The 14018-nt window shown below is 44.5% G+C and overlaps 1 protein-coding gene across 1 annotated transcript in view; it reads left to right on the top strand.

Moving 5' to 3' along the window:
• The window catches only part of ush2a (Usher syndrome 2A (autosomal recessive, mild)), a 155065-nt gene that overhangs the window by 138157 nt on the left and 2890 nt on the right, over positions 1-14018 (top strand). Inside the window, exons 75-90 of the mRNA XM_062561810.1 lie at positions 5025-5106; positions 5193-5338; positions 5594-5935; positions 6101-6462; positions 6558-6927; positions 7250-7531; positions 7640-7809; positions 8171-8495; positions 11853-12059; positions 12275-12367; positions 12500-12645; positions 12810-12928; positions 13084-13182; positions 13279-13455; positions 13544-13627; positions 13799-13940. Coding sequence (XP_062417794.1) covers positions 5025-5106; positions 5193-5338; positions 5594-5935; positions 6101-6462; positions 6558-6927; positions 7250-7531; positions 7640-7809; positions 8171-8495; positions 11853-12059; positions 12275-12367; positions 12500-12645; positions 12810-12928; positions 13084-13182; positions 13279-13455; positions 13544-13627; positions 13799-13940 — 3146 coding nt within the window. The remainder of the gene's footprint in view (positions 1-5024; positions 5107-5192; positions 5339-5593; positions 5936-6100; positions 6463-6557; positions 6928-7249; positions 7532-7639; positions 7810-8170; positions 8496-11852; positions 12060-12274; positions 12368-12499; positions 12646-12809; positions 12929-13083; positions 13183-13278; positions 13456-13543; positions 13628-13798; positions 13941-14018) is intronic.

Raw genomic sequence — 14018 nt, 5'->3', positions numbered from 1 at the left:
AGAGCTCCATTACTGCTGTCCACTGGTCTTTAGCCACATCTCTTGCGAACACACACACATATACAGTACATATGCATATCTACACACTAAGTTCCTGAGGTCTTGAGCCGCCAAAGCCAATCATGGCTGTCGGTGTGAAGTGGACTTTGCTGTTCCAGACCCCTGCAGTCCCTCGCTAAGTCTGTGCTAGCCACAGACAAAACACATGCCTAATGGCTCTGTGTGTGCCTGAGTGTGTTTCTGTATGTGTGTGTGTGTGTGTGTGTGTGTGTGTGTGTGTGTGTGTGTGTGTGTGTGTGTGTGTGTGTGTGTGTGTGTGTGTGTGTGTGTGTGTGTGTGTGTGTTGCACGATCGTCTGCGTGTGTCAGGGGTTGCCTAACGCAGTCTGACTAGCAGGGACACCCACGCAGGGCATTTCCAAATAGACATAGGGCAGTTGTTCAAGCAGCATTGAATTAGGCATGCACACAAATACGTACACACACACACACGCACAAACTTGGCTTGAGAGCTTGGCATGAGGCGCAAGAGAGCAACGTGTGGTGTACTGGCTCACCTCAGAAACCTTTGAAAACAATTACTGCGCTCACAGGGCTGGTCGGGGCACAGCTTGTGCTAATAGACTGGAGTAAAGAACTGAATTGATTTGAATTGAGCTGAATTGACTTGAATTGGAGCTTTTCCGATCGTGTCGTGTGTGACCACATACTGAAAGAACTGAGGCACAAAAAAAGGTTGAAACAGCAGGGTGCATTATTATCTCCCCGGGACTTAATATGACTGAGCAGAGAGGCAAGACAAGGTCTATGAAGAGAAACACCCCAATGGCAGGACAAGTGGACCCCAATCACCTGTCATTGGGCACGGCTCTTTCATGTTCTTACGCACTCACTTTACTTTAACCCGCGCATCTGTCTGTGTGTGTGAGAGACAAAGAGAGGGAGAGACGGTGAGCAAACGAGAGCGCGCGCGCGTGTGTGCGTGTGTGTACGTACGTGCATGCATGAATGTGCGTAGCCATATGCTAATGTTGGTCCGTCTCTCTGTCTCTGTCTCTCTGCGGGGCCCAGTGCTGGGGCCTTTGTGAGATAATCAGCATAATTCTTTTGACAAATACACATGGTTATTCTTAATTAGTATCACACACTGTCCCTCCAGCCGCACCATGCCTCTCCACCTGAATATCACACACGCACGCACACACACACACACACACACACAATTGGGCATTTGCTAGGGACACAAAAACAGATGCATGCTTACGTGGACTTGTTAGGTTGCATGCAAATGCACACAAGTAAACAGACATTCTGATATATTTGCAGATGGAGCACACCTGCACACTGACCCTTTTGAATAGGCTATACATGTAGAAACACACACAATCTCCGGTGGACCCAGGTGTCAGCACAGCTCGCACACCAAAGAGAAGACTGAATAAGGAAATAAAAGATTGAATAAATTGCTTGCCCTCGATGCTAAGTTGTGTTGAGCCATGTAAGATCTGAGGGCTCTTTAATGTATGAATTAGTGACACCTTTTCATGTCTCTTCTCTTCATTCCCCATCTTTGTCTCTGTCTCTCTCCCTCCGTCTTGTTTACACTTTCTTTCCTTTACATTTGTGCAGATCTCCCTGAACCCCCCCCCCCGCCCCTCCCTCCCCCGTTGCTCTCCCTCTCTCTCGACTTTTTGCTCCTTCTCTGGTCTTTTGCATTTGGCATAATTAAGTAGTTACTTTGATCATCCACACACATGTTCACTGAATTTAGGTTGACGAAAACCTTTTGCTTTCATATGTTACATTGTCGCTATTCATGTTGCCTTCATAGGTTGGCCTTTTCTTTTTTTTCACCAAAGGAGCTCCAAGTTCATCATTTACCAAGGCAGATTTTGCTGCTATGGCCTTGGTCAATCATTGTAGCCGTTATGTAGCTGATGTCGCAGTAGAAATGTAAAATCCTTCACTAGAACCAGCTCTATTTATTACACAGGAATAAATACCCACTAAATTGCATTACAGCTCTGAAACATCCCAAATGAAACCGCCAGTATGTTTAATACTACACACATTATAGTCATGTGGTCAATAGTGTACATTAAGTACAAATGTGGCATCATACATTACAGAAACAAATGTTGGGAAATTATATTGCAACCGTCTTTTTACCTTCTATACTTTTGCCATCATTTTCTTCTAGTTTTGTATGGGAATTTTTTCATCCATATTTCCTAGTGCGTTAGAAGAAACTGAGTTTTGCGCAGTGGCGGTCCGAAATAAAATAAAATGTTACACGAAGCTGAACACCTTCAAATACACTGCAGATGCATGAATGCAGACGCATGACGGGATGCTGCGTAATTAACAGAATAAATATATTCACACCAATGTAATTAATAATGACAAGAGCAAACTCACAAGAACCAGTCACATTTATTTACAACAAAGCATGACAAAACAATCCATCAAAACATTGGCTCTAAAACAGCACACACTCAAGAGCCCGGGCCACTCAAATATTATTTATATCAGAGGGATATCCAGATGTAAGATTTACAGTTACGATATCCTATTCACTATTTACAGACAAAGTTGAACCAGAACTCTTAGTTAATACTAAGATGTATAGGTTAATGCTGCGCTTTTTGTTAATACAGACATACTTATGGGGCCACCCAGGTCCTACTGGCACTTCAAAGAATACGCCCAACATGTCAAACTAAAGAGCCGATCGGTTAAAGACTATGACGATCAACAATATCGTTCCCATTTTCTTTAATGTGTAAAGCTACCTACAGGACCTCTCTGGGGCCTCTCACAGAGACAAAGGGGCTGAATCTGATTGGGTAAAAGCTCTCTTTAAACAAGCTGCACTGGAAGGCTGAGCAACAGAGAAAGACAGGAGCTGGGCAGATAGAAATAGCCTAATGGGAAAACGAATTATAACAACGATAATTATTTAAAAAATAATGTGAAAAATAAAAATAGCTAGGACGGAGATTCTGTTCTGGCCATCAGAGAAGGCTTAGCTGTCCCTGATGGCCCACCACTGGTTTTGCCTGTGTGTCTCTACACATGTACGTGTGAGAGAGAAATGGCTTTTGAGAAAGCTGTTAATGTAATAGGAGTGTGTTTAAGTGTTGCACCATTTGATTGCTGCCTGCCTGCAGACCTGGAAGTGTGCGTTTGTGTTCTCTAAACAGGCTGAGGTGGTGAATTTCATAGCGCTTGATTGTTGAGTGTGTCTGTGTGTGTGTGTGCGTGTGCGTGCGCGCTTTTGCATGTGTGTTGACTGAGTGTTAGGAGGCCGTTAATGCGGTGTGTTTCAGTGATAAAGTGTTTGAATGTATTGCCATCTAGAGGCCTGAAGCAGAGTCTCCATGCTCCTATAAAAGCTGCCAGCGCCAGATGCTGCTATTGACAATGTGCATATGTTAACCGCTTTATAGGCCACATGCTTCACATATTTCACTGGCTTTTAAGGTAGAGAGATCTCTCATTTTCGCTCACTTAATCTGTCTCTCCCTTTTGCCACATCTATCCTTTTTTTCTCTCCCACTTTAGCTCACTTCCATCTTCCTTTTTTTTACCATTTAACTTAACCTCTCTGTCGTTGATTTTCTTACAGCCCTCTTCCTCTCCTTTTTTCATTAACTTACTCACCCCTTTCTCTTGTTTCCCTCTTTTCTAATTGTCTGTCCTGCATCGTCTTATTTATATATTCTTAATTTCAGTCCGATCTCTTTTTTCTTTTGACCTTTATTTCTCAATTCCTCCTCCTCTTTCTATGTCTCTCCATCCCTGTGACTCTTTCTTTGTGTCCCTCCTTCCCTCTCTCTCTCTCTCTCTCTCTCTCTCTCCTGAGAAGTGCTGTGATTTGCAGGAGGATTTAGCCTGTGTCTAGGTGTCTAGGGGCTTATTAATCCTATTTTACTGTGGAATAAAAACACGTTGGCTCCCTGACATGAAAACTGTGAATACATGCATTCTGGTTGTTGTTCAGACAGTTCATCCTTGGTGCCAGGCCACGGTGATTTGTCAGGGTTTTCTTTTGATTTAGCTTGAATTGGAGCTTTTTTGATCCTCTTGCTGCTGCATTTAACTGGGTTAACAGTTAATCTCTTTACACATGCTCGCTTTAACTGGAAGCATAAATTCCTGAACAGACACTTTTCTCTTTTAAACTGCAGACTCAACACATGAGAAAACAGAGCCCCCTATGTTGTGCAATCAAACAAATATGTTCACACACACTTAGATACATCCCTCACTTATAGTTTTAAAGCTCAATCCTAAACAAACCGGCAGTCGTGGAGCCCAGTGCTCCCTGACTACCGTGTCATCTCCCACCAGGGCCTTTTGGAACAACAGTGTGTCTGTTATCAATTAGTAAATGGTTTTCCCACTGTATCACACACACACACACACACACACACACACACACACACACACACACACTGCCCCTGTGTCTGCCAGGGTATTGGGCTGGGTCCCACTGCCTAAAGCTACTGGCAGACTTACTCTGTGTGTGTGTGTGTGTGTGTGTGTGTGTGTGTGTGTGTGTGTGTGTGTGTGTGTGTGTGTGTGTGTGTGTGTGTGTGTGTGTGTTGATTTGAAAGGGTGCATATGTGACAAACACTCTTTCTGGAAGCTTTGAATCTAGCCACGAGGGACGCTTGTCTGCCTGCCAGTCTTTCTATGTCCCTCCCACTTCTCTGGTGTCTACTTACTTTATGGCGGTGCCTGGATGTTGAAATATTGATATCACAAATCCCATGTCATCTTAGCCTGTCATTGTTTCAGTGCTTCATTTCCAATGTGAATGAGTAACGCACTGTTTTTTATTCCTGCAGGATTTTTTTTGTCTAACTAACTTGCTCACTTCTCTTGCGATGACATGGTACTCACTTTGTTCCTTTTGTCTCTTTCCAAATCCTTCCCCCGTCTCCCCTCTGCCCACTCTCATGTCTCCTCCTCTCTACAACCACTCCCTTCAATCACACCTCGGCGTCTCTACTCTCTCAGGGTTCGGTCCAAGAGGCAACCGTATTTGATCTGGAACCGTACAGCCAGTACAGTCTACGAGTGGAGGCTGTGAACGAGGCAGGTAAGTTGATTACGATCGGTCAATGGTAGATGGGTTGAGCTCTAACTGCAAAACTACTGCATTGAGCATAGTGTTGCCACCCTCAGGTAGCGTGTCCAGTCCGTGGGTTACCATTATGACCCTGGAGGCTTCTCCGGCTGGCCTGGCTAACTTCACAGTGGAGCAGAGGGAGCAGGGCAGAGCGCTGCTGCTTATCTGGGATGAGCCAAGTGCTCCAAATGGAATAATCACGGTACATGCGATACACACCATATTCACATAAACTATATGCAAAGCATCAGACTTGCACCTGCACCATTACCACATTGTATGATAGTATATGATATAAGTATGATATTTCTTCTTTCCTCTCATCTGCTTGGCATCTTTGCCCCTCCAATCTTTCACTATGTCCTATAAATGATAAATTCCTGGTATCTTTCTCTTACGCTGCATTGCATACTTTTCTTTCATCTTGCCTTCTATCCATCTCTTTTCTTTTTTGCAGATGTACAACTTGTACAGTGAGGACAACCTGGAATTCAGCGGACTATTGCGCAGCTTCCTGTTTCGTCGTTTGGAGCCATGGACCGTGTATTCTTTGATTCTTGAAGCTTGCACCTCAGCAGGATGCACACATACTCTGCCCCAGCTTGTCACCACAGTAGCATCTCCACCTGCTTTACAGCCTCCTCCTAGGCCTCTCTTTATTGGCCCAGACCGTGTGGCCCTTACCTGGGGCCCTCCCTCCCAGCCCAACGGGCCAATTGGAGAGTATTATTTACTTGGGAGACTTTTGGAGGAAGTGGGGATAGGAAGAAGTAATGGAGAGGATACTGAAAATGGAAAGGTGGGTGAAACTAGACACCTATCTCTGAAGTTACAGGCCAGTTTGACTATTTGTAATTGTCTTGATTGAATACCCAGGTGCCGCTTCTATCCATGTCAATCAGAGTCATTGAATAGAAATGGGGCTCCCACAGTACAAATAACCTTTATTTTTTATCCACAAAAGGTGCTGTTCAGAGAATCCTCTCCACAACATGCTGACTCAGTCTCATATACAGTGACTGGTCTGCGTCCTTGGACGCAGTACCAATTCACTGTCCGGACTCATAACCCCGCTGGTCATACCCACAGCCCCTGGGTAACTGTGACGACCAGACAGGCCCCTCCTCGGGGTCTAGCTCCCCCAAAAGTGAGTCACCTCCAAGGCCAGCCCAGTGCTGTGTTGGTGTCTTGGACCCCTCCTCTGGAGCCCAACGGGGTTCTTCAGTCCTACAGGATCGAGAGAAACAACGTCAGTTTCTCTTTTAGTTTTGATCCGATTGTCCTCAGCTACACGGACGAAGGACTCCTGCCATTTTCCACATATAGGTATTGTTTGTCTTCACTCATACCATTGTGTTTCCTCCAAATGAACAAACTCTTCAAAGAGGTCATTATTTTCATTCTTGTTTTATTTTCTGCAGCTACTCGATCATAGCCTGCACGTCTGAGGGATGTATCACCAGCCCTCATACAAACATCACGACTCTAGAGGCTCCACCTGCCACAGTGGAGATTCCCAGAGTGGATAGCATCACTTCCAACAGTATAAACATTTCCTGGAGTAAACCACTGACACAGAATGGAGAGGTCACTGAGTATGTCTTAAAATTGAACAACGAAGAAACTTATCGTGGGAGGGAGCTAAATACGGAGTTGTTGGATCTGCGACCACACACGTCCTATCATCTGGTCCTTTATGCTTGTACCAACGGTGGATGCACAGCCAGCGACACAATGTCCACAGTGACGGAGGAGGCTCCTCCCACTGGCCTGCTCTCCCCGACTCTTAAGGTGTGTTTGTTTATTTTAGACTTCCAGTGAAACCTCTGTTTTTCCAGGTGTGCAATATCCCTTTCTATATATCTGTAGATTTCAGTCCAGAGATATTCTGGAAAGGAAAATTGACTTGCTTTCACATTTTCCCATTCATCCAAGAGTATTTTAATTAAATTGAATTTAGCCTCTTTTAAACTTTACCAAACCTCATCAAAGCTGATCTTTTTTGTACAATTTTTATTATTATCTTTTATTATCATAAGTACTTGGGGGTGTTTTAAAATGCTAACGCTACTTCTATCTCTGTTTGACATGACCTTTGAACTTTCCCTTGAAGGTCACCGGCCCAGAGTCAGTGGAGGTGATCTGGAGATCACCAGAGCACCCTAATGGCATCATCACAGGTTATGAACTCCGCAGAGATGGGGAGGTTATCTATGTCGGGACTGAGCTCCATTACCACGACTTCACACTGGTGCCAAGTGTCGAGTACAGCTACGTCGTCAGGGCCAACAACAGCAAAGGGGCCGTGAGCAGCACAGCAGCCACAGCAAAGACTCCCCCATCGGCTCCTTCTGGTGTCGGCCTTCCCACACTGACGCCTCTGGGACCCGACCAGGTGAGTCCTCCCTCTATTCAGTCCTAATATGTAACACCATGCAACATCACATTGCTCTATCTTCCTGCTCTCTGTAAATGGTTTAATCTGCGTTTGTGATGTTTTTAGGTGAGGGTAGATTGGAGTACTCCAGCCCGTCCTAATGGAGACATTGTGAGTTACACAGTGTATCAAAGGGATCCAGTCCAACTGCGAATCACCAGCACCACGTTCACACCAGAGGACAGTGACTTCTCTGACCAACACACCACTCTGCGTGGGCTGGCTCCTCACCACAGGTAAGTCAAAGGAGATCTCCACGGTCATCTTTAGAGCTTCGGTTTATGGATCAAAAATATGGTACATTAATACGTTCTAAAAGGGAAAATTCGGCCAAATTACTAAAGAGGATCAATATAGGTTTCTATTTCCAAATGTAATTTATACTTTGATGAAGGGTATTTGGGGAGGAATAACAAATATAAAGGTGTGCCATCTCTTGGTAACTAAAAAAACACTCGGGAAGACTTTTTATAAACTGTACTGACAATACACTGGTATCATGGTCAAACATGTCTTTTCAGTTTCTTGTGTTTCCCACCATAGTATCTTGGACAATACACAAACCTCCCTGATTGTTGTGCTAATGTGTGTGCACAGGTATGAAGTAAGAGTGGAGGCATGCACTGTGCTCGGCTGTTCCTCCAGCGACTGGGCCTCTGCACTCACGCTGCACGCTCCTCCTGCAGGACAATCAGCGCCACTGTTGGACCTTCAGCCTGACATGCAAACAGGCCTACAGACCAGCTTTCTGCTCACCTGGTCGCCTCCAGCTCAGCCCAATGGTAGAGTCCTCCATTACGAGGTGTACCGCAGACTGGGCCATACCACGGATGGACGTGATGCTGCAACACTTGTTTACAGGAATATCTCTACTACTTGTAAAGATGAAGCCCTCAAGCCATTTACCGTGTACGAGTACCAGGTACGATGCTTTGTGTTTTTAGTTGTGTCTGTGTGTCGTTTTTTTGCTGGTTGCCCCTAGTAAACTTTAAGGGTATTAATAATTATCCAGATCTGAGAGGAAAAAGAAAGCAATTTGTCTCCAGTCACAAAAAACACAAACAAATTGCATTTTATAATGAAAGTTGTTTTTACTTATTTGTATCAAAAAGGATGAATCAACATTTTACAGACATTGTTTATCTCTAAAAAACTAAAGGTCCAAATGGGTTCTGCATGTACAGATTTATCGGCACTCCGCTCCAAAAGTCCTGAAAGGCACACAGTAACTTTTCAACTGTTGTAGTCTTTCCAAACACACACAGACTGGTAATCCGACAGGTGTTAGAGAGTGTTGTGCAGTACGCTAATTGACAGGTTAGCCCTTTAGAAGCAACAATAACATTAGCATTCCTGCCTGTCAGACATACGAGCCAAGGCCAGAGAACCTGTGTAATTGATTGAGTTTGCCTGATTGTCTTTCCGTCTTTATTTACGAGGTCCTAATTTATGACAGGAGGAGGGAGGGAGGGAGGGAGGGAGGAGCTTTGGGAGATGACGAGCGGGCAACAGAGCCATTAATCACCGGGCCCTCAGAGCACCCCACTTCCTGATTACCAGCCAGCCAATCGAATTAACTGTTAGCCCCCTTGGTAACAGAGCTTGTATTGGAAAGACCTTTTAATGGTGACCGCTACACGTCCCCTGAGGATTTGTCAGTGGGTTACGATGGTGGTATGTGTGTAATGTACGTGCACGCAGTAGTACTTTGTGTTTGTTTTGTGTGTGTGTGTGTGTATGTCAACATATGGGATGTTCCCATACAGAGAGGCAAAGGTACTGTATAGATTTTTGAATATGTAAATTCTCTTTTCTCTCTTCAACAATAAGCTTATTTTTCTCTTTGCCTACCTGTCTATCTACCAATTTTGAAGTCAATGCCATTGTGCACCCATATATCAGTCTTTGTATCCATCTGCCTTGTCGTATTTTTCACTAGCTATCAGGCTCTCATCCTCTTTGTGTGTTTCAGGCGTACACAAGGACGCTAAGTCAGTTCATTTGAGCCCTAGTGCAGAGAGAGAAATCATATTAGGCTAATTACACTGGGTCATAAGCTTGTATTGACAGCTTTATGCTTGGTTTTAATTACTGCCCACTTTCACACAACTTACCCCCTTCACCCCAAGTAGATGCACCGCCAAGTAGCTCCGTTGGCCAATCAGAGTGCTTGAATTGAGTGCGCAGTCTAAACGTCCAATAGAAATCCTCAAATACTCGCTGGTAGCGTCTTGGAGTCGTTTGTTGCCATGGCGGCCCCTTTGCTGCCATGGCAGCCAACGGGGTATATTTTTATTTTGTGTCTAATAAGCCAAACCACGGCCCAATGGGAGGAGAGAGGACAAGAGACGTGAGAAAGTAGTAAAAAGTCAGTAGATGATATAAGGACGAGATGAGTTCTACCTTTTAGCACTGGATCAAGGGCAAGGTGATCTGGGCTGACTTTGGTTTTGAACTTTTTATCTCCATTTTGTCTATGTGGCACAAACTTCTTAATCAAGCCCAAAAGCCTTGCGTCACGCTGAGGCTTTAACTGTGTTGCTACTCGAGGAAGAATACGGCTGTTGCCAGGTAGAAATATTTCATTGCTGCAGTTATAATGTTATGTGATGGCTCTAGCAAATTTCAAGTCAAGCAACAGTTAGTATTACATTATTTACATTAATTTATAGATTTGTGACCAGCAATCTGTACATATGCCAGATTAAGCTAACAGCAAGTTTTCCTCAGAAGGTAAAAACAAATTATAGTACTGTAATTTTGATACATTCAAATTTCCCTGGAACTGCTTTTTATTAGATTTTTATCCAGGCTTGTCAATCTTAGACAAATTCTTCCCATGACCTTCTACATGTGCACTCTTAGAATGCACCTGTAAGACATACACAGTCTGTGTACCTTTTTTAATACATCAAGTTGATGCTGGATCAGCTTCAACTCTTGCTACCCACTGCTATGACAAGTGACTCAGATTTCGTAATAATACCAATTAGGAAACCTTCCAACATGTGTTTGTAAGATTGATTTAACTTTTTCTATTACAATTGCCGGCATTAAAATAAAGGAGTAAAATATTTAGTTTTAAAATCCTGCCTCAAAGAAGATTAAATGGACTTCCTTATTTTTAATTCTTCTTTATACAAGCACCCTTTAGCCAAAAATAAAAGTGCACTATGGAAAGTGCGCTATGAGTTAGTGAGAGCCACAAGAATGACCACATCAAATCATCACATTAGATACGCTCATCCCCGTTTAAAAACAACAGACAGTTCGATGCGCCAAAAAATAACACGCTTTCAAGGACAGATGTCTCTGTCCTTTTTTAATTTGAGTGGATGGCACACTAAAATGTTGGGTTTGTGTGACAGGATTTTAAAAAGAGACTATAAAGGTTTCCTCCCTCATATCTGGACCCTTTTGCATGCGCACAACGATGCAACTCCTACTTCAAAACACAATGTTATTTCCAAACCTCTCACATTATCCAAGCAGGTTGGTTTGGAGCCACAAAATCCTGCTGGATCCTGCTTCCGCTTCTTGTGCTTTTTCCACCTTTCGCTGTGTCCTCCTCCTCCTCATTCCCAGTCTCTCCATCTTCCATTCTTCCTTCCCATCTCAGTCCATCTGTGCTGTCACTTAGATCAATCAGTCTGATTGATCACGGCCTAATTGACCATTATTGAGGTTAATTCAACTCAAAACACACACAACTCGTCATCACAGCTACAAACAACACATCACACTTCACACACACACTTTTCACCAGTAAAGCTCAGACCCATCCATCTGCCTTCTGCACTACTTCTGACAGGCTACAGATGACTTACACATGCAAATCTCCACCCTGCCTGACCCTGTGCTGTGTACACCCTCTAATTATACCCAACACCAGCACACAAATAAGATTACTCTGTGTGTGTGTGTGTGTGTGTGTGTGTGTGTGTGTGTGTGTGTGTGTGTGTGTGTGTGTGTGTGTGTGTGTGTGTGTGTGTGTGTGTGTGTGTGTGCGTGTGAGAGAATGAATAACTCCTTGATGAAGGTGAAAAGTAATTGTCATGCAGATATGTTGGTGTTGGGTTGCATGTTGAAAAGGTTTTGCTGATGGTACTTTTGATGGATGGTCCAATGAATTGACTCTTATCATGTTTGGCGGCCTGGTGGATACTTGGTTATTAACAGAAGCTTTTATCGCTTAGAAACGGGTCAGACCTCACTCTGAGTTGTTTGTGTGAATTGAACATCATCCCATTCATAACTTGCGTGGGGTTTTCTCCGGCAGGTGTGGGTTGTGAACCTGGCCGGCCGCTCTGCCAGTTTGTGGGTCGATGGGCGAACAGGTCCGGCCCCGCCTGAGGGTTTGGGCTCACCTGTTTTCCTGCGTGTTTCAGCAACCTCGGCACTAGTGGACATCCATCCTCCAGCCCAGCCCAACGGGGTTGTTAGCCTCTACAGAGTGTTCTCTGTGAACCACAACAACTATACTCTGGTGAAGTATCAGACTGCATTGAACATTCCCCGATCCCTAACTTAAGTGTTTTTCTCTCCAGCCCTCCCTTTTCTGTGTTTGTCTGTGATGACTCACTCATTCTCTCTTCTTTCTCCTATTTTTTATTCTTCCTCCACACCCAATATTTGCTTCTCAAATGTATGGCTACTCAAAATAAAAACATGCCTCACCCACTTTCTTTCCCCTTCCTGTAGCTCTCAGAGGGTACATCCCATCAGCAGACCCTCCATGGTTTACGTCCTTACACTCAGTACTTGGTTGGGATAGAGGCCTGCACATGTTATCAGGTAATAGTAATATGTTCTATTCTTTCCTGTAAAAACCTTGGTACCAGTGGTACGATTTTAATCGCAAAAATGCCCCATTCACTCAGAAACACTCCAAACTCTTTGAACTGTCTGCTTTTGAACATTTGACAGTGCTGTAGCCGGGGTCCGCTCCGGGAGCTCTTCACCCTTGCAGCCCCCCCGGCCCAGCAGCCTCCTCCTCGCCCCCTGGCCCTGACCTCCCGCTCCGTGACGCTGGAATGGGATGAGCCTTTGGCACCTAATGGAGTTATTGAGAGGTCGCTAGAAAACATACATACTGTACATTGTTCCCTGTATTTTCAACATACTGAAGTGAAAGAAGCTGTTGGCAACAAGATTATTTAATGATTTAGTGAACAGATACACATATCACAATTTCACAACTTTTGATCGTTTTCTCGTTGTTTCTCTCTGTTTACAGCTGTGAACTTCATCTCAGATCACTGTGCCCGCAGCCTCTCCAGCCTGTGCCCCTCCCTTGCATCGAAGGGCCAATGGAAATCACTTTCTTTGGTAAAAGGAGGAGCTACAATGTGACAGGTAGCTGTATTTATGTCAAGTTACAATGTTTTTAAAAACTAAGTGGTCCGGATACATGTTGCAGTAAAAATTATATTTGCATGTACCAAAACGGTGTTTTGTAAGAATAATTGTGTGTGTGTGTGTGGTGAATAAACAACCAACCATCTGTGCAGGTCTCCAGCCATACACAAACTATCAGCTGAGAGCTGCCTGCTTCAACAACATGGGCAGCACTGCCTCCAACTGGACTTCTGTCACAACACTCAGTGAAGGTGACCAACGTGTCCGATCCCTCGGCTCGCCCCGCTAAGCAGCCTGAAGAAACATAAACACACAACCAAAGTGTCCCTCTCTCTCTCCCCCTGCAGCCCCACAGTATGTGTCTCCTTTCCCGGTGGACAGCAACCTGACGGTCATTTGGCTGGACTGGACGGGGTCCTTCTCCCTCAATGGCTACCTGAAGGAGTTCAGTGTGACGGAGAGCCAGCTGCGGGTCTACACTGGTTTCTACAGCTATCTCCATATTCCACGCACCTCACAGAGAAGTGAGAACACGCACACACACAGATATACATATTCAACTACGATGTGCAGCAAGCTGGTAACGTGGGGGGACTTTTTTCTCTCCCTTAGCTTTGTCATTTCAGGTGACTTGTACCACAAACAGCGGGAGCGCCAGTACTCCCACCATCAGATACAGCCCTGCAACAGGCCTCGGTAACATAAACGCACACAATATCGAGTCTGTAGTGAAAGTCTGAATATTAGTCGGTGATTCAGGAATTTGTTTTTATCCTTTTCCTCATTTCAAATCAGTTAAAACTTTATGTTTTTGGAATGGAACGAATGCTGAAGTTCAGTTCCTAACTTGTTCATCTCTCTGTGCAGCTCCTCCCGAGCCTGAAGACATCGGTAAAGAGGGCCTCAGCACGTCAGCAAGGCCGGTTTACTCTGAGCTGTGGTTCATCTTGTTGTTATCCCTGCTCGGCCTATTCCTGCTTGCCCTCCTGATGGGCCTAGTGCTGCAACGGTATTCCAATGTTGCATGCAGTGTGTAAAAGCTTTGCAGCATAATTACAATAGAATGTAAAAAGGATCTGCTTTAATA

Source organism: Pungitius pungitius, chromosome 4 (genome assembly GCF_949316345.1).
Source record: "Pungitius pungitius chromosome 4, fPunPun2.1, whole genome shotgun sequence".
NCBI classification, from domain to species: Eukaryota; Metazoa; Chordata; class Actinopteri; order Perciformes; family Gasterosteidae; genus Pungitius; species Pungitius pungitius.
Note: the sequence above shows the minus strand (reverse complement) of the source record. Positions and strands in the feature narration are given on the sequence as shown.